We start from the raw sequence: 21987 nt of genomic DNA, 5'->3' as shown, positions 1-21987 counted from the left end.
AGACACAGGTGATGTAGACACATGTGATGTAGACACATGTGATGTAGACACAGGTGATGTAGACACATGTGATGAAGACACAGGTGATGAAGACACAGGTGATGTAGACACAGGTGATGTAGACACAGGTGATGTAGACACAGGTGATGTAGACACAGGTGATGTAGACACATGTGATGTAGACACAGGTGATGAAGACACAGGTGATGAAGACACAGGTGATGTAGACACATGTGATGTAGACACAGGTGATGGAGACACAGGTGATGGAGAAACAGGTGGAAAAAAACAGAGGTGATGGAGACACAGGTGATTGAGACACAGGTGATGGAGACACAGGTGATGGAGACACAGGTGATGGACACACAGGTGATGGAGAAACAGGTGGAAAAAAACAGAGGTGATGGAGACACAGGTGATTGAGACACAGGTGATGGAGACACAGGTGATGGAGAAACAGGTGGAAAAAAACAGAGGTGATGGAGACACAGGTGATGGAGACACAGGTGATGGAGACACAGGTGATGGAGACACAGGTGATGAAGGGTTAAACTCACCGACACACTCTGATCCGTTGGTCCGTTGGAAGCCAGAAGGGCAGCTGCTGTTGCTCTGACCTGCGATGGATTATTGATTAGACATCAGCTGGTCACCCATCAATCAGGGGAGGAGACAGAGGGACGGGACCACGGGTGTGGGCGGGGCTTAATGTTATGTTTGGAATCAAAGCTTGATCATAAGAGCAAAAAAGATTCTTTTCATTCTTCAGACGTTACGGACAAACAGGATTACCTCATTGAGAGAACTTCCTGTGTGTGTGTGTGTGTGTGTGTGTGTGTGTGTGTGTGTGTGTGTGTGTGTGTGTGTGTGTGTGTGTGTGGTTATATAAGCAGCTCTTGAAACAATTCCAAAACATTTTAGTCCTGATATTTCAGAGGAGGTGGTTTCCTGAAACCAAACTCATGGTCACATCAGTTGCTAATGATCACCAATAATCAATCAATAACAGATATTCAGGTGTTTTCACTGCAGCTTGTGATGGTCCAGTTCTAGAGACCCGATAACCTGATCCAGATCCAGAATCTGAACAGACACACCTGCTGCTGGAGTCTAAGAAGCATTTGACACTTGAACATCTGCTGTACTCATCTATTGATCTGTGATCAGCTGATCGGTGCAAACCTACCCGTGTCGTCGGGACAGAGCACGCAGTCCGTGATGCCCCACGCCTTCCCGATGCCACGGCAGCACATCTCCTTACTCCTCAGACCCGGCAGAGGAGAGCTGCACTACACACACACACACACACACACACACACACATACACACACACACACACACACACACACACACACACACACACACACACACACACACAGGGAGTACAATAAATATAAGAACAAAAGTGCATTATGATGGAAATTAGCTCAGTGGTGCTTTGAGCTACATGCTATCGCGCTAATTAGCAGGAGCTACATGCTAACCGTGACCTGACATAACTACAGGTGGTCAAAACTGTTTGACCTTTGACTGCAGACAGAAGCTCTGCACTTATCTTAAGCGCTAACATGGCTAGCCTAGCGTTTTGGCGCCGCTCTGCTCTTCCTCTGGCGATGAAGACCGGTAGCCGATGGGGGGCCAACGGGGGACCGGGGCTGCGACTGCGGCTACCACAGACCAAACTAAAGCTGTACTTTATTATCAGTTTGAAAAGTCCGAGGGTGGTGATGGGAGGGGGGCCACTAACACGCCGCGCGCTCGTAGCCAGAGCACTAACGCGAACCAGAACAAGCGATTACAGGATCATAACAATACAGCTTTCACCATAAAAGGGAAGGCGGCGCCTTTTTAGCGCTACGTAGCTGTGAAACAGCTGTTAGATAATAAATGTTTGGAGTAAAACAACTGGAGCCGCGATGCTAACGCTAACTGAAACATGTGCTTCCAATTTGGGACTATTTTTGAACACATCTGATGAACGCTGATCTGCTTTCAGGAATGATAGCATAGCCACACAGTTTGTTAGCAGTTAGCCGCTAGTAGCAGTTAGCAGCTAGCTAACGGCATGAGATCCATTAGCTCCCTGCCCTCAGAGCAAAAAATGACGAATGACATCAACAGGAAACAGTTTCTGTCGTCGTGGGAACCCATTGGTCACTCAGGTGTGCGTGGGGGGTGTGGCCTAGACCCTACTTCCTGTCTGGACGAGTCTCTCACCTGTCGGTCTTTGACCTCTCTGAAGCAGTACTTGAACCCGGACTGGTGGGTGTAGGTGCCGCCCCCCCTGATGGTCTGAGCGAGGACCCTCCCCCCGGCCGGCGCCGGGGCCCCCGCCGACCCCGAGGAGGAGGAGAGGGACCGGAGGGCGGGGCTAAACCCAGACGTCTGGAACGTAGAAGAAGAGACGAAGAGCTCAGAAACAAAACCAACCAATCGGAAAGGCGTCAGGTTAGCTTAGCGATAGCGTACCTTCAGCACCTGGTGGATCTTCACGCTGGCCTCCGGGGGGTGCTGAACTCTGACCTTCACCATGGAGGGGGCGGGGGCTGCACACAGGTTAAAAGTTATTTCCTGGAGTTCAACACGGGTGGAGTCGTCTACCTCCATCAGACTCACCTCCAGAACTCCCCGACTCCTGATTGGCCGCCAGCGGCATGAGGAACTCCGACTGGGTCAGCTCCTGATTGGTCGGCGCAGCAGGAAGCAGTGCAGGCTGGATGACCTCGTTAGCGGAGGAGGGCGAGGCGGCGGCGGCGGCGGCGGCGGCGGCGGTGGTGGTGACGACGGGGATCTGGCAGAACTTGCCAGTGAAGGTTGGAGGACAGAGACAGCGGTCCTTCTGGAGGCAGACCCCCCCATTCTGACACAGCAGGGGGCAGAGGACTGGGGGCGGGGACAAGGACAGCCAATCAGGATGGGTTGTGGTTGGTGGTATACACTAGTGCTCTGTTTCACTGTGTGAACCTGGACTGTATTACTTCATCGTTGTCAGTGATTTTCATTCTTAATGAAGTTCAGCTGCAGTGCATCGTGGGTAAACGTCCCTGATGTTTCAGACCCGATCAACTGTTAATAATCATATTGATCAGTCAAACAAAGTCAAGTAAAACAAGAAGAGCTTTGATCTGCACCAAAGAGTACGTGTTACATTCCACTGCTGTGTAACAGGCGCCTCACACACACACACACACACACACACACACACACACACACACACACACACACACACACACACACACACACACACACACACACACACACACACACACACACACACACACACACACACAACATCCATCATGTTTACTGCCGGCCTGGAAACCCTCTGTTTACTCTCAGGCTCCTGCATCCCACCCTCCTGTTGCTAGGAGACCGGTTCGCCCTCGCTGAGGTCAGCTGATCAGTCTGGAGGTGGGGGGGTCAAACCGGACCGGGTGCCAACGGTTCCAAGTTGGAGCGGCAGGACAGAACAACAGGTTGTTTCTTGGCCACGCCCTCTGGATGCCATGTTTGTTTATCCTCACGGCGAAACGACCTCATTATTACCGTCAACATCGCCCCCCAGATGGACCGCATCAACCAGAACCAGAACCAGAACCAGGACCTGGGGCGGTCCCAGTTTAACCAGAACCAGGTTTAAAGACAGGAAGATGAAAGCGGGGCTTAAACAAAACAGATGAACAAACTTCCTGTTTCCAGTTAAACGCAGCGTCTCACGTTCGCTGATGCTAACGAGTTAGCGGTCAACAGTCCAAGAGAAACATCTGCCTTTGTTAGCCGCTACGTGCTAATAGCACTCTTTCAGCTGTGGTTTGGTCTCAACTACACCTAGCCACATCACACAGGCTAGCTGCTAAACGTTCTGTGACGCTAACGAGTCAAACATGCTCAAACTAGCATCGCTAGCACGCTGTTGTTCTGTACGTATACGCGACATTTCGGTATGCTAACATCGCTAAAATGCAACATGTGGATGGAAACGCTTGTTTTTTGTCCTGTTTTAATTACAACGTTCAGCTAATGTCAAGCTAAGCAGGCTAACAAGCTCCTTCATGTTGTCTTAGTTAGCTGCTAATAGCAACCCATTGCTTTTTAAGCTAAGTGCTAAAACCTTGACGCCTACACGCTAACATTTAGCAGCTAGTATGTTTATCATGTTAGCAGGAGGAGCTCCAGGTTGTTTGTGTCGATAAAGTTCATTCAGAGAAAGAAAAACGACACCTCGGAGGCTGAGGAGGCGCTCAGGAGGGTTTGGTTTGACCTTTTGACCCCATGATGTCATAACCTCCGCCCTGATCCTCTGCAGCGGTGTGTGTGTGTGTGTGTGTGTGTGTTTGTGTGTGTGTGTTTGTGTGCTAGCTTAAACATTCACACATCACCAACAAAACATGCGAGAGCGGAGACGTTAAACGGATGATAAATGGAAGCCATATGGACGCCTCCCTCCGCGCCGGTTCAAACCGGACTCATCCCGCTGCCAGAAGGGGCGTGGCTCTCCTCATCTTCGTCCTCACTCTAACCAGCAACCTCCTCAGGCCCAGAACGTCTCGTGACCCGTTTGTTTCTCTTCCGGTTCCACTTCCAGGTTCTTGTGGTCGTTTGCTGGCTCAGATCGAGACTCCACCCTCCCGTTATGCCCCGCCCCCCAGCGTAGAATAGTGTGCTCTGTCTCTTTAAGAATAGCTAAACTGACCCAGAACATCGCCACCTGCAGGTCAGGAGGACTAACCGCTCTACCGTGGAGGTGGCGTCGAGGGCGGAGCCACCCGCTGACTGTTTGCTCTCTCAAAACCCAACCTCTCATTTACTGCTAAGCTAAGCTAAAGCAATCAACAAAATGTTAGCATACTAATGGTAAGAAGGTCAAAGCTAACACTGCTAACGTGTAGTAGAAGTCCTGTTTACCATGTTCATAATTTAAGTTTAGCCTGTTAGCATGCTAGCAATAGCTGACAAGTCGTCTATTGTAAGCATGCTAACAACTGTTAGCAACAATTGTCTGCATAATACTCACAAACATGGTCAAATTCAAGACTGCAGGAGTCCCCTTTGCTAAGGTCATCACCTGTGTTAGCCTGTCAGCATGCTAATTGGGTTTAGCCTGTTAGCATGCTAATCCCTAGTAAATACTGTGGTTTTAGTGACATGTGATTCGCTGTCACGTCCTAAAATGCCACGCCTCCATCACAGCTGACGGTCAAACAGGGCGTGGATGATTCACAGACGCTCCACACATTTACCCATAAGTCCCAGCAGCAAGCACCTGGCACAGGTGAGGACATTTGAACTTACAGACTCTGAATCCCGGGTCGTGGGCGTCGTCCCTCCTTGCCCCTCCCTCGCCGCCGCTGAACACGGTGGTCACGTTGCCCCGCTCGCAGTAGTTGACGCATCGCCCCTGGCTGCAGCGCACCTTGCAGATGGTGGGCGTGAACATCACCTGGATACTCCCCCCTCCTCCTGGCGCCGCCGCCGCCGCCGCCTGACCATCAGCTGGTGGAGGAGAGATGAAGACGATGAAGACGGCGGACAGAAACACGCCGAGGCGAGGCTGCAGCATTTCACTCGGCGTTGGCGATCAGAGTTTGTGAGCGAGTTGAAGCATCGTCGCAACTCCCAGAATCCTCGCCCTCGCTCGCCCCCCCCTCTCTCTCTCTTGCTAAAAGTTTAGCGTCGCAGGAAAAAAGGAGGGAGGGAAGGAAGGAAGGAAGAGAAAAACAAACGGGTGCTTCCCCCCCTCCCTCGCCGTTTCCCCTTAAATCACATGTGTGTGAGCAGGCGAGCGAGAGAGATAATTGGAAGCAGTGTGCAGCGCCGGGCCGCATTCCAAACCAAATGTTTAGCAGGGATCCGATCCACGGAGAGAGAGGGAGCATCTCCTCTCCATCATCTCTCAACGCGCTAACAGGAAGTTGGTGTCGACGATGAAACCCGCCGGGAGTGTTAGCGCTCCAGCTAAAAGTGGCTAACGAGCGCCGCCGTACGTTACCGACGCTAACATGTCGTCATGGTTACAGAGCACCAGTTAATGTCGACCGTTTAGACTTAAACCTAATCTCTTGCTGTAATTTCATTGGTTGAACTAACAGAGGTGGGCGGAGCTAACTCATTTTAATAGTTTGTTGCTAATATTTGACTTTGATAATTGCAACATTATCTTAAAACGTTCACAAATGCTGGAAACAAATGAACAAATCCTGACTCCGCCCCTTCGGAGTGTGCTAATGTAGCTACGCTCCGTTAGCTTCAGCCTTTCCTTTAGCAGCGAGTGTGGGCGTAGCAGCAGGTACTTTTGTCCAGAACGGTTCCAGAACACGAAGCTTATCGTGAATGTTTTCCCCCTGGGGGGGGCGGGGCAGGGGGGCAGGGCCCTACCTAGAGGGCAGTGGGGCGTTCTGGTGGAATAGAGGCTGCTTGTTTCTGCTGCTGTTTGTCTATGAGCTCATGTCTGACTGACGGTGAGCTCACATCCAAGTTTTGTTATTTCTAAACACACCAGGAAGCAACGCGCGAGGGATTAGGCCACGCCCCCCGCCAGGATCGGGAATAAAGTCGGAAAAAAATAAAAATAAACACCAATGATAGGAAACGAGATGATTTAGCATTTGGCTTTAGCAACACTTGGGTTGACAAAGTAACATTATTAGGTTAAAGTTAGCGCAATCAGTAAAAATGTTTTTTAATTAAAATTAAAAAATAAATAAAAAAATGTTAAAAAATCAAATAAAAATAAAACAAAATAAATAACGAAATTAAAATAAATTCAAACAGTAACAAAAACAAACCTGGTATAACTGACAGACTCCACTTCACCTATTAGCTTTAGCTTCTGTTCATTAGCATCAGTGTGGCCTGAGAACACACACCTCAACGTGTTAGCATGATCACAAACCTGCTAGCTTCACGTCTGTTAGCAGCAGAAAGAACTCTTTGCCCTCAGTCTGAATGACCTGTTAGCCTGTTAGCATTAGCCGGAGCCTCCGCGTCATGTGTTCCAGGAGCGCTTCCATCAACACCTCTGGCTGAAGCCAGCGCTGAACAATCACAGGAACTGTTTACCGCGCTAATCTGACGGATCAAGGCTGGACCGCTTGACGCTAGCGCGCACCTTATCCGACGTTCACACGGTCCGGTCCAGGAATTCCATCTCCATTAAATCACCGCCGGCTGCTTTGTTCCAACAATGTGAGGCTAACAGACGCGACCCGCTAGCGACGCGTTTATCTCCTCCACCATATCAGCTCCATGCGTTTATCGCCCATAATAATAACCCACAGGACGCGGAATGTAAGTTACAGGGTGTTAGCATGTCCAAACATGGGCGTAGCATCCAGCTAACACACATAAAGCTCAGGTATTAGCTTTATATACTTAAAAAAATCATAAACACGAGTAATAGAAATTAATTTACTTTACCTTTCCTAAGCTAGCTTGTTTTTTCCGCTAACCATTTCCAATTCAAACCGTTAAGCTTCAGCACATGTTAGCTAGCTAACAAGTGAGTACGCTACTTAAGTGTACTCGCTTAGCATGCTAGCTTAGCATTCTAGTGTACTCACAATAGCATGTTAACATGCTATTGCTAATGCATTTGATGTTAGCATGTGATGCTAAGTATGATACTTTCCAGGTGTGATGTGGGCGGGACTAACCGGTGGGCGTGGCGAAGTAGACGGTGTACTGGCCGTTCTGGGTGTGGAAAGTCTTCAACATGGTTAATGATGATGATGATGATGGCAGTGATGAAGGTGAGGGTTTAGACAAGGGGGGGGTGGAGCTAGCCAGCTGGAGTTTCTTCCTCTCCCTCTCGACGTGCTTCATCAGCAGGACGGCCATCTTGTCTCCTCTACCTCGCGGCGACAGGTTCTTCCTCAGCAGGACGGCCTGAGCCTCCCTCAAGCTGGAACACACACACACACACACACACACACACACACACACACACACACACACACACACGCGCGTTCGGGTTCACGTCCCATTCAGGACCAAAGCACAAATGGAAGACACACCCCTCTGATGGGAGGAGATTCAAAAGAATGCCAACGCTAACGTCAACACGCGACTTTAGCTTCCTGCTACTCTGTACAAGAAACCCACATTTATTGTATTTGAGACGCTATAAAGAAACGCTAACACTAGCATCAGCATTAGCGAACTGAAGCCATGGATCACTAATTTTTAGAAACGTTATAATTTAAACATTCAAATATTATTCTGAGTTTCATGGCTAAGAAGGCTAAAACAGAGCTAACAGCTAAAAACTGGTAAAAAGCTTGAGTTAGCATGAATAATACCTATTTGTTGCATTCTAAGGTTAGCATGTGAACCTGAGCTAACTGCTAGTGCTGACGCTATGAATGTTAAACAGATTTGATTGGTCACAAGAGAAATTCGTTAGCGTGTAATCCGTTTGCTAGCCAAGCAGGCTAATTCATCAAGCAAACCAACATGGATTTTAGCATGTTAGCATTTAGTCATGTTTCCACCATACAAGTATAGCACTGATTAGCAAAGGTTAGCATCCTGCAGGAACCACTGGAAACGTACTAGCATACTGTCATCTGCAGCCATTTCGAAGAAACTACATTTCCCAGAATCCCCCTCCCATCCTCAAACCAGCTCCCTGTGGTCATTTTTCCCACAGCCTGTCTCGACCCTGGCTCTGACCTCTGACCCCTGCTTTCCACGACCTCCGACCTTCATGTCTTTAATCAGAGGTTTCCACGGTAACCTGAAGAGTGTGCATCACTGGGACAATGGCTCCACCTGCTGGCCTGACACAGAACTGCAGGCACTTCCTGTGTGTTACTGATCAGCTGATCAGGTATTGATTACCTCAGCAGCGGCTTGGCTGCTCTCCTGCTCTTCACCTCCTCCTCCTCCTTCTCCTCTTCCCCCCTCTTCGTCTTGGTTCTCCTGGCGACGCCATCAGGACCAGGATGATGGCGCTCCGAGGGAAGCCTGGGGGCCTCCAGAGGGCTGATGAGAGGGGTGTGGCTCCAGGGCGGGACACTGGTGGGACGGGTGGAAGACAGCGGCCGTCCCGACGGAGGAGTCGTCATCGCTGGGACGACCTCGCAGCGGTAACCGTGGAAACCTCGTCGACACACGCAACGGTTGGGCTGGCGACATGACACGTCATCATGGCAACGAGGAAGACATCTGGCTACAGCAGGAGTGGAGACAAGGAGACGAGGAGACGAGGAGAGGAGGATATAAGAACAGATGAACAACCAGGCTCCCATAGCAACCGCTGATGGACACGTTGTCATAGCAACGCTAAAGACTGACATGTCCGCTGGTGCGTTAGCAGACAGCTAAAGGCTACACGGGTGTGGACATTGGCTTTCATGCTAGCATGCTAACTAAAAAGTGCTAGCAGTGTGGGCAAGGGAGGAGGTCAAAGGTCATGCACCAGGAGGACCTCTGGAGAGGGGGGGGGAGCTTTGGAACAGCTTTCTCCTCTCGGGACAATGTGACCACATAGAGCTTTAGTGGGTGCAGGGGGCGGGGCCGTGAGGGGGCGGGGCTCTGGGGGTAATCTGCTTCATTCACTAGCCGGGGTTTAATCCCAACCTGAAAGAGACCATTTAGATCAGTGACCCCGGGGGCGGGGTCAGATTATTATGGCCGTCGGACCAGCAGAGGCAGGAGGATATTATTATCGATTATTGATCGGATCGATCTGATTGGTTGGTTAACTCACCTGTTGAACTGGGTTTACTTCCTGGTTCCATCCGTCTGGTGCAGCGTCTGCTTTTAGGCGACTGCGTCCATCCGGCGCAGCAGCAGACGAGACTCCTGCAGGTGGAGAGCGACCCGTTATCAACCAATCAGAGCGCACGACTCATTATCGACCATTATTGATTCAATCAGAGAGAACAGGAAACAAAGAATCTACAATTGATCATCAAACTTCACTTCCTCCTGACGGTGTCTGCACACGGGCCTCCGCCCCTCGGCATTATGGGAAACAGAATCAATTAGCAAATCAACGCCAGACGAGACATGAAAGAGGCTTCGCAGCGGCGTGTCACAGGAAGTGTGTGTGTGTGTGTGTGTGTGTGGGTGTGAGGAGCGCCGGCTGGTCGGTAAACGTTACCCGGCCCGGCGTCTACTTCAGGAACGCTCCGACATTCCAGCGCCGGACGGACGGACAGACGGACGCATCCGACGCGTCCGATCCACGTCCGATTCACCGACGGTGTGGACACAAGGATTTAATCATTACTCACAGGGAGACGCCTGTATTGTGTCAGGAGGCCCCACACACACACACACACACACACACACACACACACACACACACACACACACACACACACACACACACACACGGTCGACACTATTTATCGTTTTTTTTTGTCTTTCTAAGCTAACAGAACGCAGCCCTGTTAGTGGTGCACAGTTACCATGGTTACGGCGGCGTTTGGAGGTATATTCTGGGAGTTTTATTACGTTTATCAGTAAACATCGTCAGAGTAAACAAATATTGACACTAGCTGACAAACGGTCAGGTGGTCACATGGTCAAAGCGCCCGGCCAATCAGCATCCAGCTGTTTACCGACCTCCACGTGTTTTTGTGTTGTGAGCGAACAGAACCGCGTCTGTTCTCTCTGATGGAGCGCCAGAAGCAGAATGGCGTTGGTGTTTGACCCCGCCCCCAACGACACCTTCATCTTCATCTTCAAACAAAATACCCCCCCGGCCCCCTCTGACCCCCCCCACCCACAGGAACACCGACACGTCTGTCCCGGGTCAGGAAACACAACCGATCCTTGTTGTAGCTAGCGGCTGGCTGCTAGCTACAGCGATGGGGCTCCGCCCACTTCGACTGTCACACCTGATGAACTGTGGATCAGAGGGGGGAGGGGCTTCCCCCCAGAACCAGATCTGATCCGGACAGATCCGGTCGTGGTGAAGGACCCGTGTGTGTGTGTGTGTGTGTGGGTATCAGTGTGTGTGTGTGTGTGTGTGTGTGTGTGTCTGTGTGTGTCTGTGTGAGTGTGTGTGCTTGAGTGTTTGTGTGTGTGTGTGTGTGTGTGTGTGTGTGTGTGTGTGTCTGTGTGTGTCTATGTGAGTGTGTGTGCTTGAGTGTTTGTGTGTGTGTGTGTGTGTGTGTGTGTGTGTGTGTGTGTGTGTGTGTGTGTGTGTGTGTGTGTGTGTGTGAAAACAGTCGAACAGGAACTCCAAATGGACTCATTCACCTTTTTAACACTCCTACAAACAGACTGTGTGCTTCACACACACACACACACACACACACACACACACACACACACACACACACAAACACTATAAACTCTACCAGTTCACAGGGTTTAGGATTAGTGTGATTTAATGTGTGTGTGTGTGTGTGTGTGTGTGTGTGTGTGTGTGTGTGTGTGTGTGTGTGTGTTGACTTTGCATCCATCACTTGACCGTCTTGACTTGTACTTGAGGCTGGTCACACACACACACACACACACACACACACACACACACACACACACACACACACACACACACACACACACACACACACACACACACACACACACACACACACACACACACAGAATTTCACACATTCCCAGCCGTCTGCAGCCAGACACACCTGACAGATGCTGATTGGCTGGAAGCCTGGGGGTCACACCCGCCCAACTCACGAACCGGATCCCGTTCGGGTCAAGAAGGTTCGGTCACCCCCCCCCACCCCAGCCGTCCAATCACAGACAGGAATCATTGGCCACCATCACCTGCGTGACGTCATGAAGGAGGAGGAGCTACAACCTATCTAGGAACAGGAATGTGCTAAATTTTCCAAAAATCATTCTGCGCTCCTATTGGTTGCCGTGGCAGCATCATAAATGACATCACAGTGTTCAGGTACGTCATCACTGATCAATACGTCATCATTCAACAAACTAGTCTCGTGCTAAAGCCTTCCAGACCGGACTGAAACGCGGGAGGACATCCGGTGTGACCCTCCGGTTCCGTTTCTCACCCGTCCGCCGGTCCGCCGGTGCTCTGCCTCCTCCGGGCCGCCCGCACGCCTCCCTCCTCCCGGGCGGAAGGATGCTGCGCCGCGGGGTGAAGACCCAGAACCCATCCGGTGCAGACGAACCAGAGCCAGACCCGCATGTCGGACCGGAAACGCGTCAGATTAACGACAAATTAAAAGTCTGGAAGTTTCATGGCGCGCGCCTGAAGTTTCAGCGCGTCGCTCATCACTGAGGGTCAGACACCTCCGGCCGGCCGCCCGATGCTGCTGCCAGCCAATGGGAGGCGAGGACAGCTGCTCCGCTCCGATTGGCTCAAAGTAGGAGAGCACGCCAGTGGCCAATGAGGACCCCGGAAGGAGGAGCGGAAGCCGGGAAACGTTCAATAATATTTTTAATTATTTGGTTGTTTTCCAGTTTTAAAATTCTGACGGATTAAAAATCTTTTCAAAAGGAAATAATTCTCCTCTGATCTTAATAAATTAATTTACTGTAATTATTTTTTAAAATAAAAAAAATATTGACGCAATTTCTCTCCTGAGGCTAAATAAGACTTGACGTCAAAAACGGGATTTAAACACTTTTTCATTGATTGTGGAACAAATTTAACGTTATAAAAATAGAATACGGCAGCAAATCTGAGTTATAAATCGAAACTCACGTTTCATTTTTGTTGTCCATTTCCTTTCGGTGCTCTTATTTTGAAGGCGGCAACCGGAAAAACTCCCGTTCCGGCTCTTTTGACTCTAAAGTTAGTCGCTAAAGCGAAGCCGTTCTACAGAGGGATCAAATGTCAACGTATCCCGGTTAAAATAAATAAACCAAACATCAGACTGATGTGATCGGACCGGCTGGTCGACAGTTAGTGGCTGACAATCATAACTCCTTTATTTTTTGTGTTTCCTGTCGTTGCTCTTATTTTGAAGGCTATAACCGGAAAGGCTCCGTGTCGCTAGCTTGATGCTAAAGTTCGGTGATAAAGCGGATCCGTTCCACCGATGGATACAACATCAACGTATCCCGGTTAAAATAAATGAACCGAACGTCGGACTGTTGTGATTGGACCGTTTGTTTAGGACACAGCTAGCATTTAGCATTTAGCTCCGTTAAAGGCACACTTTGAACTGTACGCAGAGGTCCAACTCTGTTAGCCATCTAGTTAGCACGGGAGCTAACAGCACTATGGATCTCTTTGATGATCTTCCGGAACCGAAACAACCCCCCGGTGAGTTTAAATAAATACATGCACTTAAAAAAATAAAAAAAATAAAAGCAGTTTAAACAGCCATGCTAACCCTGCATGGTTAGCATGGAGCAGCTAACTGTTAGCTTCAGAGCAGGTGTGTGGATTTATAACAGGATCAGAGGGTCGGAATAGAAATTAGACAAGAAATCAAAGATAAAACGTGTAAAATGTTGTTTTTTTTAATTAAAAATGGAGAAAGGTGGTTTTTCTCGTCAGCCTGTGTTTGATTTGATTCTGTTCAGTTTCAGCAGCTCTACCGCCCACCAGAGAAGAAGAAGAGGAGGAGGAGGAGGAGGAGGAGGAGTCCCTGAAGCGGAAACAGGAGCATCGTGAGGAGGACGATGAAGATCGGGGGGAGATCAAGAAAGTTTGCAAAGAAGGTTTTCAGCACTCCCCCCACAATGTTTGTTTGCCTTTTTCCTCTCATCCCAGCGCAGATTAAAACATGACGCGTAGCGACGAGGTGGACTGACGTGTGCGTTTGTCTGCAGGGGTCCCGGTGCTGCGAGGCTACGTGGCGGCGAGGCGTGGCGAGCGGGACGAGATGCAGGACGCTCACGTGTTGCAGCCGGACATGAGCGGGTTTCTGTCGGCGCCACCTCGACATGCGTAAGATGGTCGGGTCGACGGACGCCCCGGCGGGAAGCCGGTGGAACGTCTGACGGTTTGCGTGTCCTCCGCAGGTCTCGTGTGTCCTACTTCGCCGTGTTCGATGGTCACGGTGGAGCACGAGCGTCGCAATTTGCAGCGGAGCATCTTCATCAGAACCTGGGGAAGAAGTTCCCCAGCGGTGAGCTCTTAGAGCGGGGCGTCCTCGCCGTCGCCGATGAGGTCGCCGGCGTTGACGCGTCGTCTTCTTTTCCAGGAAAAGCGGAGAACGTGGACGCACTGATTAGGAAGTGTCTTGTGGACACGTTCCGACAGACGGATGAAGACTTCCTGAAGAAAGCGTCCAGCCAGTAAGTTCACAGGGAGTCCGACCTGAACGTGTGATTGGTCGAGAGCGACCCGAGGGGAGGAGCTAACCCGGCGTCCTCTCTGCTGCCGAACAGGAAGCCGGCGTGGAAGGACGGCTCGACGGCGACCTGCATGCTGGCGGTGGACGACGTGGTTTACGTGGCCAACCTGGGGGACAGCAGGGTAAGACTGGGGGGTCAGCTCAGAACCAGAAGCAGGTCTCAGGCCGACTCCTAACGCCGTGCCTCCGTTTCCAGGCGGTGCTGTGTCGGACGGAGGCGCCGGGGGGCGGGGCCGGACACAGGAAGTGGATGACGCTGGCGCTCAGCAAAGAACACAACCCGACCATCTACGAGGAGAGGATGAGGATCCAGAGGGCGGGAGGCACCGTCAGGTGGGACCATCAGGCTCCTCCTCCTGGGGGCGGGGATTATTCCAGTTCCGTTAGGTTCCTGTGGGGTGAAATAAACGTCGGTTTCTGTCGGTTGCAGGGACGGTCGGGTGCTGGGGGTCCTGGAGGTGTCGCGCTCCATCGGTGACGGGCAGTACAAACGCTGTGGCGTCATCTCCACCCCCAACCTGAAGAGGTGCCAGCTCACAGCCAATGACAGGCAAGCATTGTGCTAATGGGCTAGCGGCTAACGCGAATGCTAGGTCTTTAACCTCAGGAGAAGAATCAGAGACTCAAAGATGCAGTGATTGGATGTAAATGTGAAGCCAGGGCTAATTAGCTTAGCATCTAGACAGGTGGAACTGCTAGCCTGGCTCTGTCCAATAGGAACCCAGCGGCGCTAGAGCTCACGGTTGCTCCTCCTCTTCCTCTGCAGGTTCATCATCCTGGCCTGTGACGGTCTGTTCAAAGTCTTCTCTGCTGATGAGGCGGTGAAGTTTGTTCTCGGCGTTCTGCAGGTTTGTTTGTTCATTTACATCCTGGTCAGTAAAGGCTCCGCCCACACGCTCCTATGATGCTCCACCCAATCAAACGATCAGAACCAGAAATATAAATAGATCCGAGCCAAAGCTTTACTACTGAACTTAGTTACTGGCCAAAGCATCATGGGAAGTGTAGTGTAGAGCGAGCGACAGATCAGGTGGAATAACAATATTATACAATTTATTATACAATTTCCTCCGGGATTAATTAAGTATCTATATCTATCTAACGTCCTGTCCTGTTCCACAGGAGGAGGGGAGCAAGGAGGAGGAGGGGCAGAGGTATGATGCTGCCTGCCAGCGATTGGCCACGGAGGCGGTGAGGCGGGGCTGCGCCGACAACGTCACCGTCATCCTGGTGTCCGTCGGATTCGATCGCAGCTCGTCTGTTTCACAATAAAAGTCTTCTGCTGGTCTCTGCTGTCGCTGTGATTTAACGGTTCATCACCACGAGGGGAAAACGACCGTAGATGCTACCCTAATGCTCTGATAAGTGTCGTTTAATCTCAGATTAGCAGTTAAAATATAAACTCTAATTTCATTGATCACTGGGGAATTTCAACGCAACATAGAAAGTGATTTGATTTCTACATACAGGTGAACCTTGACTTGTCGATCATACTTTGGTTTTCCAAAGAAAAATACACGGAAAAATAAACAAGTTTACCTCATTTTCCTTCTTTGCGACTGACACAAATACTTGAATCATAAAATCGCTAGATAACTATGTTACTGTACAATATATCAGAATAAAACAAAATGAGAAGCAGCAGCTGAAAGAGCTGGAGACATTTTTTCTGTACACTATATTGAAATGTAAAAAAAAATTTTTTATTCATCTTAAAATATTAATATTAACCAAATATTAAAATACATTTGTTAATAAAGTTCAGTACAGAACTAGGAATGGTTATCTACAGTTTAGCCTGGAGTTCATTCAACTTATGTCTCCTGGAACTGATTAACAACGTAAATCAAGGTGTCAAATTATATTTATATTTTAAAAATTATACTGTATTTAAATACTTTAATTTATTTTTAAAATTTATATGTACATAAAAACATATCTTTAAAATTCTATATTTGAATTAGAATTTAAAATTCTTCTCAGTTTCTGTATCCAGTACTGTATATACTGTATACAATCGTATTGATGCTTTTGCAAGTAAACCACCTGCAGTCCCACTCCTGACCGAAGGGCGTCGCCGTCGGGACAAGCAGCGACCCGGAAGTGTGGCGGAAGCAGCGTCTGGACCTCAGCCGTCCCACACAGGCGGAGTATCTCCGGCAGCAGCAGCGGGATGCTCCGACAGCTGCTGGGCTCCAACACCAAGAACAAACGTCCTGTCGTCATTTCCTAACGCCGCGCGGGAACCCACCTGACCGGAAGGGGCGCGCGCACCGGGCGGAATCGATCGCGCGCGTGCGGAACTCCCGGTTCCAGTCTGAGGTAATGGTTTGTTTTCCCTGAAGAGTGACGTCATCATCAGAGACGCTCCGCTGGATGAAAGACACGCCCCTGGTCGCTGCTAAGCTAACAGGCTAACCGCATCGATAAAGTTTGAATAACTTTATCAACACCTGGGCGCGTGAACACAACAATCATGGAGCCGCTGCTCGACTTTGAGGAGTGTCTGGAGGACTCACCTCACTTCAGGTAAGGCGCGCGCTCACCCAGCATCTCCGACGCGCGCGTGCGCAGAACGCCCCTCTGACGCTGCCCCGCCCCCTTCAGGCTGAAGCTGGAGCGGTTCGAAGATGACGTCACGGAGCTGGAAACTCACCTGGACAAGGTATTTAATGACGTGTGGGGGGCGTGGCCTTTGCAGCTGTAAGAGACGCGTCATCCAGTCTTCATCTGATTGGTCTGCGTTCTGTCTCCAACCAATCAGGTGATGAGGCTGTGTGGTAACATGGTGGAGGCGGGGCAAGCATATAGCGCAGCCAATCAGGAGCTGCTGAACGGCTTGGCTGAGATCTCCACGCGCCACGAGAAGGATGATGTCATCAGGGTGAGTTGGTGCTAATGCTACACATAGCTTTAGCATTAGTGATGCTAACTCGACATATAGCATTAGCATACTGCAGCTGTTAGCAATTCATCGCTAACACCAATGGAAATGGTAACCTACAGACGCTGGCCTCTGACTGGTCCTGCAGCGCCACCAGGAGGCGTGGCTTCAGGCTAAACAAAGCTAACGTTTTGATGCTCCCCTCACTTCCTGGAGGAGACTTCCTGTTTGTCACTGACTTCCTGTTTCCCTCCCTTCAGAACTGTTGGAACCAGTTGAACCAGGGGCTGCAGGAGCTGGTCGGCTTCCACACGGTGAGCACACACACACACACACACACACACACACACACACACACACACGCACACACTGATCATGTGACCTCCTCCTCAGATGCTATTGGATCAGACCCAGAGGTCCCTCCTCCAGCAGCTGAACGCCCTCAGTGTGCAGTAGGTCCCCCCCGTCGGCCAATCAGTGCCTCCCTGCTGTTCTGGTTTCTACTTCCTGTGGCTGTTGGCTCTTCCAGGTTCCGCCCCCCGCTGCTGGAGACCCGGCGGGCGTTCCTCCGGATCGGGGGGGACGTGGAGGCGGCGGCGCTGAGGAACGCTCAGGCGCCGCGCCACAAGGTCGCCGACGCTGAGCGGGCGAGTCACGTGCTGCTCGCCACCAGGAAGTGCTTCCAGCACTTCGCCCTGGACTACTGTCTGCAGGTACACCCGCCGCCGCCACGCCTGTAGGGCGCCGCAGGGGGGGGGGGACCGTGTCTCAACACCCAACGCTGCCCTCTTGTGTTCCAGCTCAACGCCTTCAGGACGCAGCAGCGGGTCGACGTCCTGAACGCCGTCAGTCCCACAAACGCACCGCAGTGACGGCTCGCCGGCCGCCATGTCGCTCACAGGTGTGTGTGTGTGTGTGTGTGTGTGTGTGTGTGTGTGTGTGCAGGTGCTCTCCTTTGTCCACGCCCACTTCACCTTCTTCCACCAAGGCTTCGACCTCCTGAGGGACCTGGAGCCCACCCTGAGGATCATGGGAACGCAGGTGAGCAGTGGGTGTGTCCTCCAGGTGAGGGGGGCGGGGCGATGTCTGACCGTCCTCTTACTGACCTCAGGTGACCCGGGCGGCGGCGGACGTGGTGGCGAAGCGTAAAGACCTGGAGAGCCGACACCAGCTGGTCCAGCAGAGGGTGAGACCCCGATGCTAACCTTTAGCATCACTAAGCATCACTGAAAGGCGGAGCTTAACAAGCGCTGTGCGTCCAGGCTACCGGAGAGCCGCCGCTGGGCCGTTGCCCCGGCGACGATGACATCATCCACGGCTTCCTGTTCAAACGCTCCAGGAGGAAGTCCAGCACCTGGAGGCGGGGCTGGTTCTCCGTCCGCCACAACCAGCTGCTGTACAGGAAGTCCCACAAGGTACGACCTCTGACCCCCCGGGAGCCACTTGAGCGTCGCCGTGGCAACCGGGAGGCTGACTCCTGTCCCCGACCCGCAGGAGGAGGACCTGGTTCTGTTCGACGACCTCCGGCTGTGTGCCGTCAAGCCTCTAGAGGGCGCCGAGCGCCGCTTCTGCTGGGAGCTGCTGTCGGTCCACAAGTCAGTCATCCCACCGCTCGTACCACCGCTCGTACGACCGCTCGTACGTCCGTTCATCCCACCGCTCGTACCACCGCTCGTACCACCGCTCGTACGACCGCTCGTACGACCGTTCATCCCACCGCTCATCCAACTGTTCACCCGACCGTTCATCCGTCTGTCCGCTGCGAGCTGATTGGTTCCCTCCTCCAGGCGCTGCCTCCTTCAGGCCGACTCGGAGCAGCTGAGGGGGGCGTGGCTCGCCGCCCTGCGGGGGAGCATCGACCTCGCCTACAGACAGAAGGGCGACGCCCACAACCCCACCCAGGTGGGTTCAGGCGTCACATGATCAGATGACCATCAGGAGCAAAGACGCTTCTGACCTGATCGTTCCCGTGCAGACAACAGAGCTCCTCCCCCCTCTCGAGGGCGGGCCCTCCTCCCCGGCCCCTCCCACTCAGAAGGCCCCGGCGCTGGGCGTGGCCCTCAGGGGCCCCGGGAACCGCCTGTGCTGCGACTGTGGGGAGGCGGAGCCTCGCTGGGCCTCCGTCAACCTGGGAGTCACCGTGTGCATCGAGTGCTCCGGGATACACAGGTACCGTCGCCACGGCAACGCCACGCTACAGCCACGCCCAGTGTTACCCAGAATGCACTCTGCCTCTGTTTCGTTTTCCCAGGAGTCTCGGCGTTCACCTGTCAAAGGTGAGGTCACTCACTCTGGACTCATGGGAGGCCGAACAGCTGAAGGTAACACACACACACACACACACACACACACACACACACACACACACACACACACACACACACACACACACCCTGACATCAGGTCTCCTTCAGCTGCTGTGCATTCTGGGAAACGACGTCATGAACCGGATCTACGAGGCCAGGTGTTCAGAGGAGGGGCGTGTCAAGCCCCGCCCCCACAGCCCGAGGTTGGTCCTGCCCCCTGATGTTGTGGGCGTGGCCTAGCCGCATACATTAACGGGTTTTCCCTCCAGGGCCGATAAGGAGGCGTGGATCAGGGACAAATACGTAGACAGGAGATTCGTCGTCGTCGGGGGCGGAGCCAGTAAGTCCCTGAGGGTGTTAGTCTCCTCCCACCTCCTGTTTTGTGTCACACTGTCGTTCTGTTTCAGTTGCCGGGGGCGACGCCGTCGGACTGCGTCTGTACCGGGCCTCGCTGGCGGGGGATCTGCCTGCCATGGCGGTGGCGCTGGCCGAGGGGGCGGAGCTAAACAGGAGCGTGGCAGAGGAGGAGGGACGGACGGCGCTGATCGGAGCCGCCGTGGGGGTGAGGGGGCGGTCCGGTGGGCGTGTCCTGTCGTTGTTGTTGTTGTTGACGTGTGGTCTGCTGTTCCACCACCAGGGGTCGCTGTCCGCCTGCGAGTTCCTGCTGCTGAACGGCGCCAACGTCAACCACCGCGACCGCACGGGGCGGGGCGCGCTGCACGCCGCCGCCGCCGCCGGACACACTGGGTAAGGACACGCCCACGCCGATACGGCCCCGCCCACCGGCGCTGCTGACTCTCATTGGCCTCCGCAGGCAGGTGTGTCTGCTGCTGAGGCGAGGAGCCAATCAGTACGCGGCGGACGAGAGGGGGCAGGACCCGCTAGCCATCGCCGTGGAAACCGCCAACGCTGACATCGTCACGCTGTGAGTTCACCTGCGCCCCGCCCCTCCACGCCGGGTGGAAGCTTCTGATTGGACGCTGGCCGTGCTAATGCTAGCTGAGCGCTACTTCCTGTCTGTCGTCACGTTTCAGGCTCCGGATGGCGAGGATGAACGAGGAGATGAGGGACGCAGAGGGGGGGTTCGGCGCTGCCGGTGGGTACACGCCCCCCTCTTCCTCTTCCTCCTCTTCCTCTTCCTCTAAACCCACTTCCTGTCTTCAGGCGACGACGAGACGTTTCAGGAAATCTTCCGTGACTTCAGCGACATGGCGTCACATGACCCCGAGAGGCTGAGCAGACGACAGTTCAGCCGCGGAGGAGAGGAAGAGGAGGAGGAGGAAGGAGGAGGAGCCTCAGCGAACGCTAATGAACGTTTCTGAATGTGTTTTTAACCCAAACATTTGAAAAGGTCATTTCTGTCCCCGTGTGTGTGTGTGTGTGTGTGTGTGTGTGTGTGTGTGTGTGTGTGTGTGTGTGTGTGTGTGTGTGTGTGTGTGTGTGTGTGTGTGTGTGTGTGTGTGTGTGTGTGTGGTGGTGGGAGGCGGGGCATTTCAAAGGCATTTCATAAATTATCAAGTTAGCTCAGAGGCTACATAAGCAGAATAAAATTGTGTAAATAAAGTTTTTCAAATATGTGATTTCCAAACACTTGATGTTTCGTGTCATGAAACCCCCCCTCGGCGTTGCTATGGTAACGATTTTTGATGCCGGAAAACGAGACTTGGGACCACAGGAAATGACCCAGGATGTGTTGAAAGAACTCAAGGTGAGCGTCACCATGGAAACAACTTTGGGTGGAGCTACAGTTTAATCAGATTTCAGATGGGCGGAGCTCCTCATAAACAGACGGAGCAGATGAACATTGGTTTACATCATTAATCAGTTCCAGGAAACGTTAGAATTAAAAAATACACATAATTAATTTAAAATACACATAATTTAAATATATAATTTTAAAAGTATACGAGTTTACGTACATATAAATCTAAAAATATATAATTTAAACTATTTACACAGTATAATTTTAAAAATTAAATTATATACTACATATAAATACATATTGAACACCTTGATATACGACGTTAACTAGTTCCAGGAGACATAATTTAAATCAACTGGTCTCCAGACTAAACTGTAGATAACCTCAGTTCAGTTCAGAAAATTATTAATGAATATATTTCAATAATATGTGGTTCATATGAATCTATTTTAAGCTGACAATTACATTTTATTTTTTAATATAGTACAGAAAAAACGTCTCGTCTTCAGCTGCTTCTTCCTCATTGTGGGTCACGGGGGTTGCTACGGGCTAATAGTATGATATATGTTTTATTCTGATTTATTGTACAGTAACATTTATTTTTCCGTGTATTTTTTTTAAACCGACATAATCGAGAACGACGTAACAAAACGACATAAACCCGAGGTTGACCTGTAGTGATGGCTGATCCCCTGCAGGTGGCAGCAGCCTGCCTTTGGATGAGAGATGAACATGTCTTATAATAGATACCGTATTGGCCCGAATATAAGACGGTGTTTTTTGCATTAAAATAAGACCAAAAAAGTGGGTGTGGTCTAATGATCAGGGTCGTCTTATAATCAGGCC

The 21987-nt window shown here is 51.5% G+C and overlaps 3 protein-coding genes across 12 annotated transcripts in view; 2 read left to right on the top strand and 1 right to left on the bottom strand.

Annotated features, from left to right (window-relative positions):
* The window catches only part of LOC137596957 (latent-transforming growth factor beta-binding protein 4-like), a 24652-nt gene extending 12495 nt beyond the window's left edge, over nt 1-12157 (bottom strand). For 2 of the 4 annotated variants that reach the window (XM_068317798.1, XM_068317799.1), the window contains exons 1-10: nt 11991-12157; nt 9710-9804; nt 8839-9169; nt 7653-7900; nt 5293-5493; nt 2617-2883; nt 2470-2546; nt 2218-2385; nt 1187-1289; nt 558-617 (exon numbers count right to left, since the gene is read on the bottom strand). In XM_068317798.1, coding sequence (XP_068173899.1) covers nt 558-617; nt 1187-1289; nt 2218-2385; nt 2470-2546; nt 2617-2883; nt 5293-5493; nt 7653-7900; nt 8839-9169; nt 9710-9804; nt 11991-12127 — 1687 coding nt within the window. In that variant the 5' untranslated portion in view covers nt 12128-12157. The remainder of the gene's footprint in view (nt 1-557; nt 618-1186; nt 1290-2217; nt 2386-2469; nt 2547-2616; nt 2884-5292; nt 5494-7652; nt 7901-8838; nt 9170-9709; nt 9805-11990) is intronic. The other 2 variants (XM_068317800.1, XM_068317801.1) reach the window with 1 other exon arrangement.
* A 768-nt stretch (nt 12158-12925) lies between these two features.
* On the top strand, nt 12926-15858 carry ilkap (integrin-linked kinase-associated serine/threonine phosphatase). 7 transcript variants are annotated; one of them, XM_068317550.1, is made up of 10 exons: nt 12926-13210; nt 13474-13638; nt 13723-13840; nt 13915-14021; nt 14097-14190; nt 14284-14371; nt 14446-14582; nt 14680-14799; nt 15016-15097; nt 15372-15857. In XM_068317550.1, the coding sequence occupies exons 1-10, from the start codon at nt 13168-13170 to the stop codon at nt 15519-15521; spliced, it is 1104 nt and encodes a 367-aa protein (XP_068173651.1). In that variant the 5' UTR covers nt 12926-13167; the 3' UTR covers nt 15522-15857. The 7 variants fall into 7 exon arrangements, with proteins under 7 accessions (XP_068173651.1, XP_068173652.1, XP_068173647.1 ...); XM_068317551.1 differs by having other exon boundaries at nt 13474-13611; nt 15372-15854; XM_068317546.1 differs by having other exon boundaries at nt 13915-14190; nt 15372-15858.
* A 510-nt stretch (nt 15859-16368) lies between these two features.
* On the top strand, nt 16369-20898 carry zgc:162872 (BAR_ACAPs and ArfGap_ACAP domain-containing protein). Its single transcript, XM_068316921.1, has 21 exons — nt 16369-16778; nt 16857-16914; nt 17014-17133; nt 17394-17447; nt 17527-17585; nt 17663-17846; nt 17934-17978; nt 18079-18174; nt 18245-18319; nt 18396-18548; nt 18628-18728; nt 18921-19035; nt 19109-19302; nt 19385-19454; nt 19548-19642; nt 19709-19779; nt 19847-20001; nt 20077-20186; nt 20254-20364; nt 20474-20535; nt 20604-20898. Exons 1-21 carry the CDS (start codon nt 16726-16728, stop codon nt 20759-20761), a joined length of 2139 nt encoding a protein of 712 aa, XP_068173022.1. The 5' UTR covers nt 16369-16725; the 3' UTR covers nt 20762-20898.
* The last annotated feature ends 1089 nt before the right edge of the window (nt 20899-21987 follow it).

This window comes from Antennarius striatus, chromosome 6 (assembly GCF_040054535.1).
Source record: "Antennarius striatus isolate MH-2024 chromosome 6, ASM4005453v1, whole genome shotgun sequence".
Lineage (NCBI taxonomy): Eukaryota > Metazoa > Chordata > Actinopteri > Lophiiformes > Antennariidae > Antennarius > Antennarius striatus.
This window is presented reverse-complemented; position numbering and strand designations above follow the sequence as displayed.

What these genes read in the sequence shown, in the direction of transcription:
- ilkap (XM_068317546.1), top strand. Translation starts at nt 13,168, where the DNA reads ATGGATCTCTTTGATGATCTTCCGGAACCGAAACAACCCCCCG. An exon ending in GGAACCGAAACAACCCCCCG is followed by an intron (nt 13,211 to 13,473) that starts GTGAGTTTAAAT and finishes GATTCTGTTCAG; the next exon opens with TTTCAGCAGCTCTACCGCCC. An exon ending in AGGGCGGGAGGCACCGTCAG is followed by an intron (nt 14,583 to 14,679) that starts GTGGGACCATCA and finishes TGTCGGTTGCAG; the next exon opens with GGACGGTCGGGTGCTGGGGG.
- zgc:162872 (XM_068316921.1), top strand. Translation starts at nt 16,726, where the DNA reads ATGGAGCCGCTGCTCGACTTTGAGGAGTGTCTGGAGGACTCACCTCAC. An exon ending in AGAAGGATGATGTCATCAGG is followed by an intron (nt 17,134 to 17,393) that starts GTGAGTTGGTGC and finishes CCCTCCCTTCAG; the next exon opens with AACTGTTGGAACCAGTTGAA. An exon ending in CGTCGTCGGGGGCGGAGCCA is followed by an intron (nt 19,780 to 19,846) that starts GTAAGTCCCTGA and finishes GTTCTGTTTCAG; the next exon opens with TTGCCGGGGGCGACGCCGTC.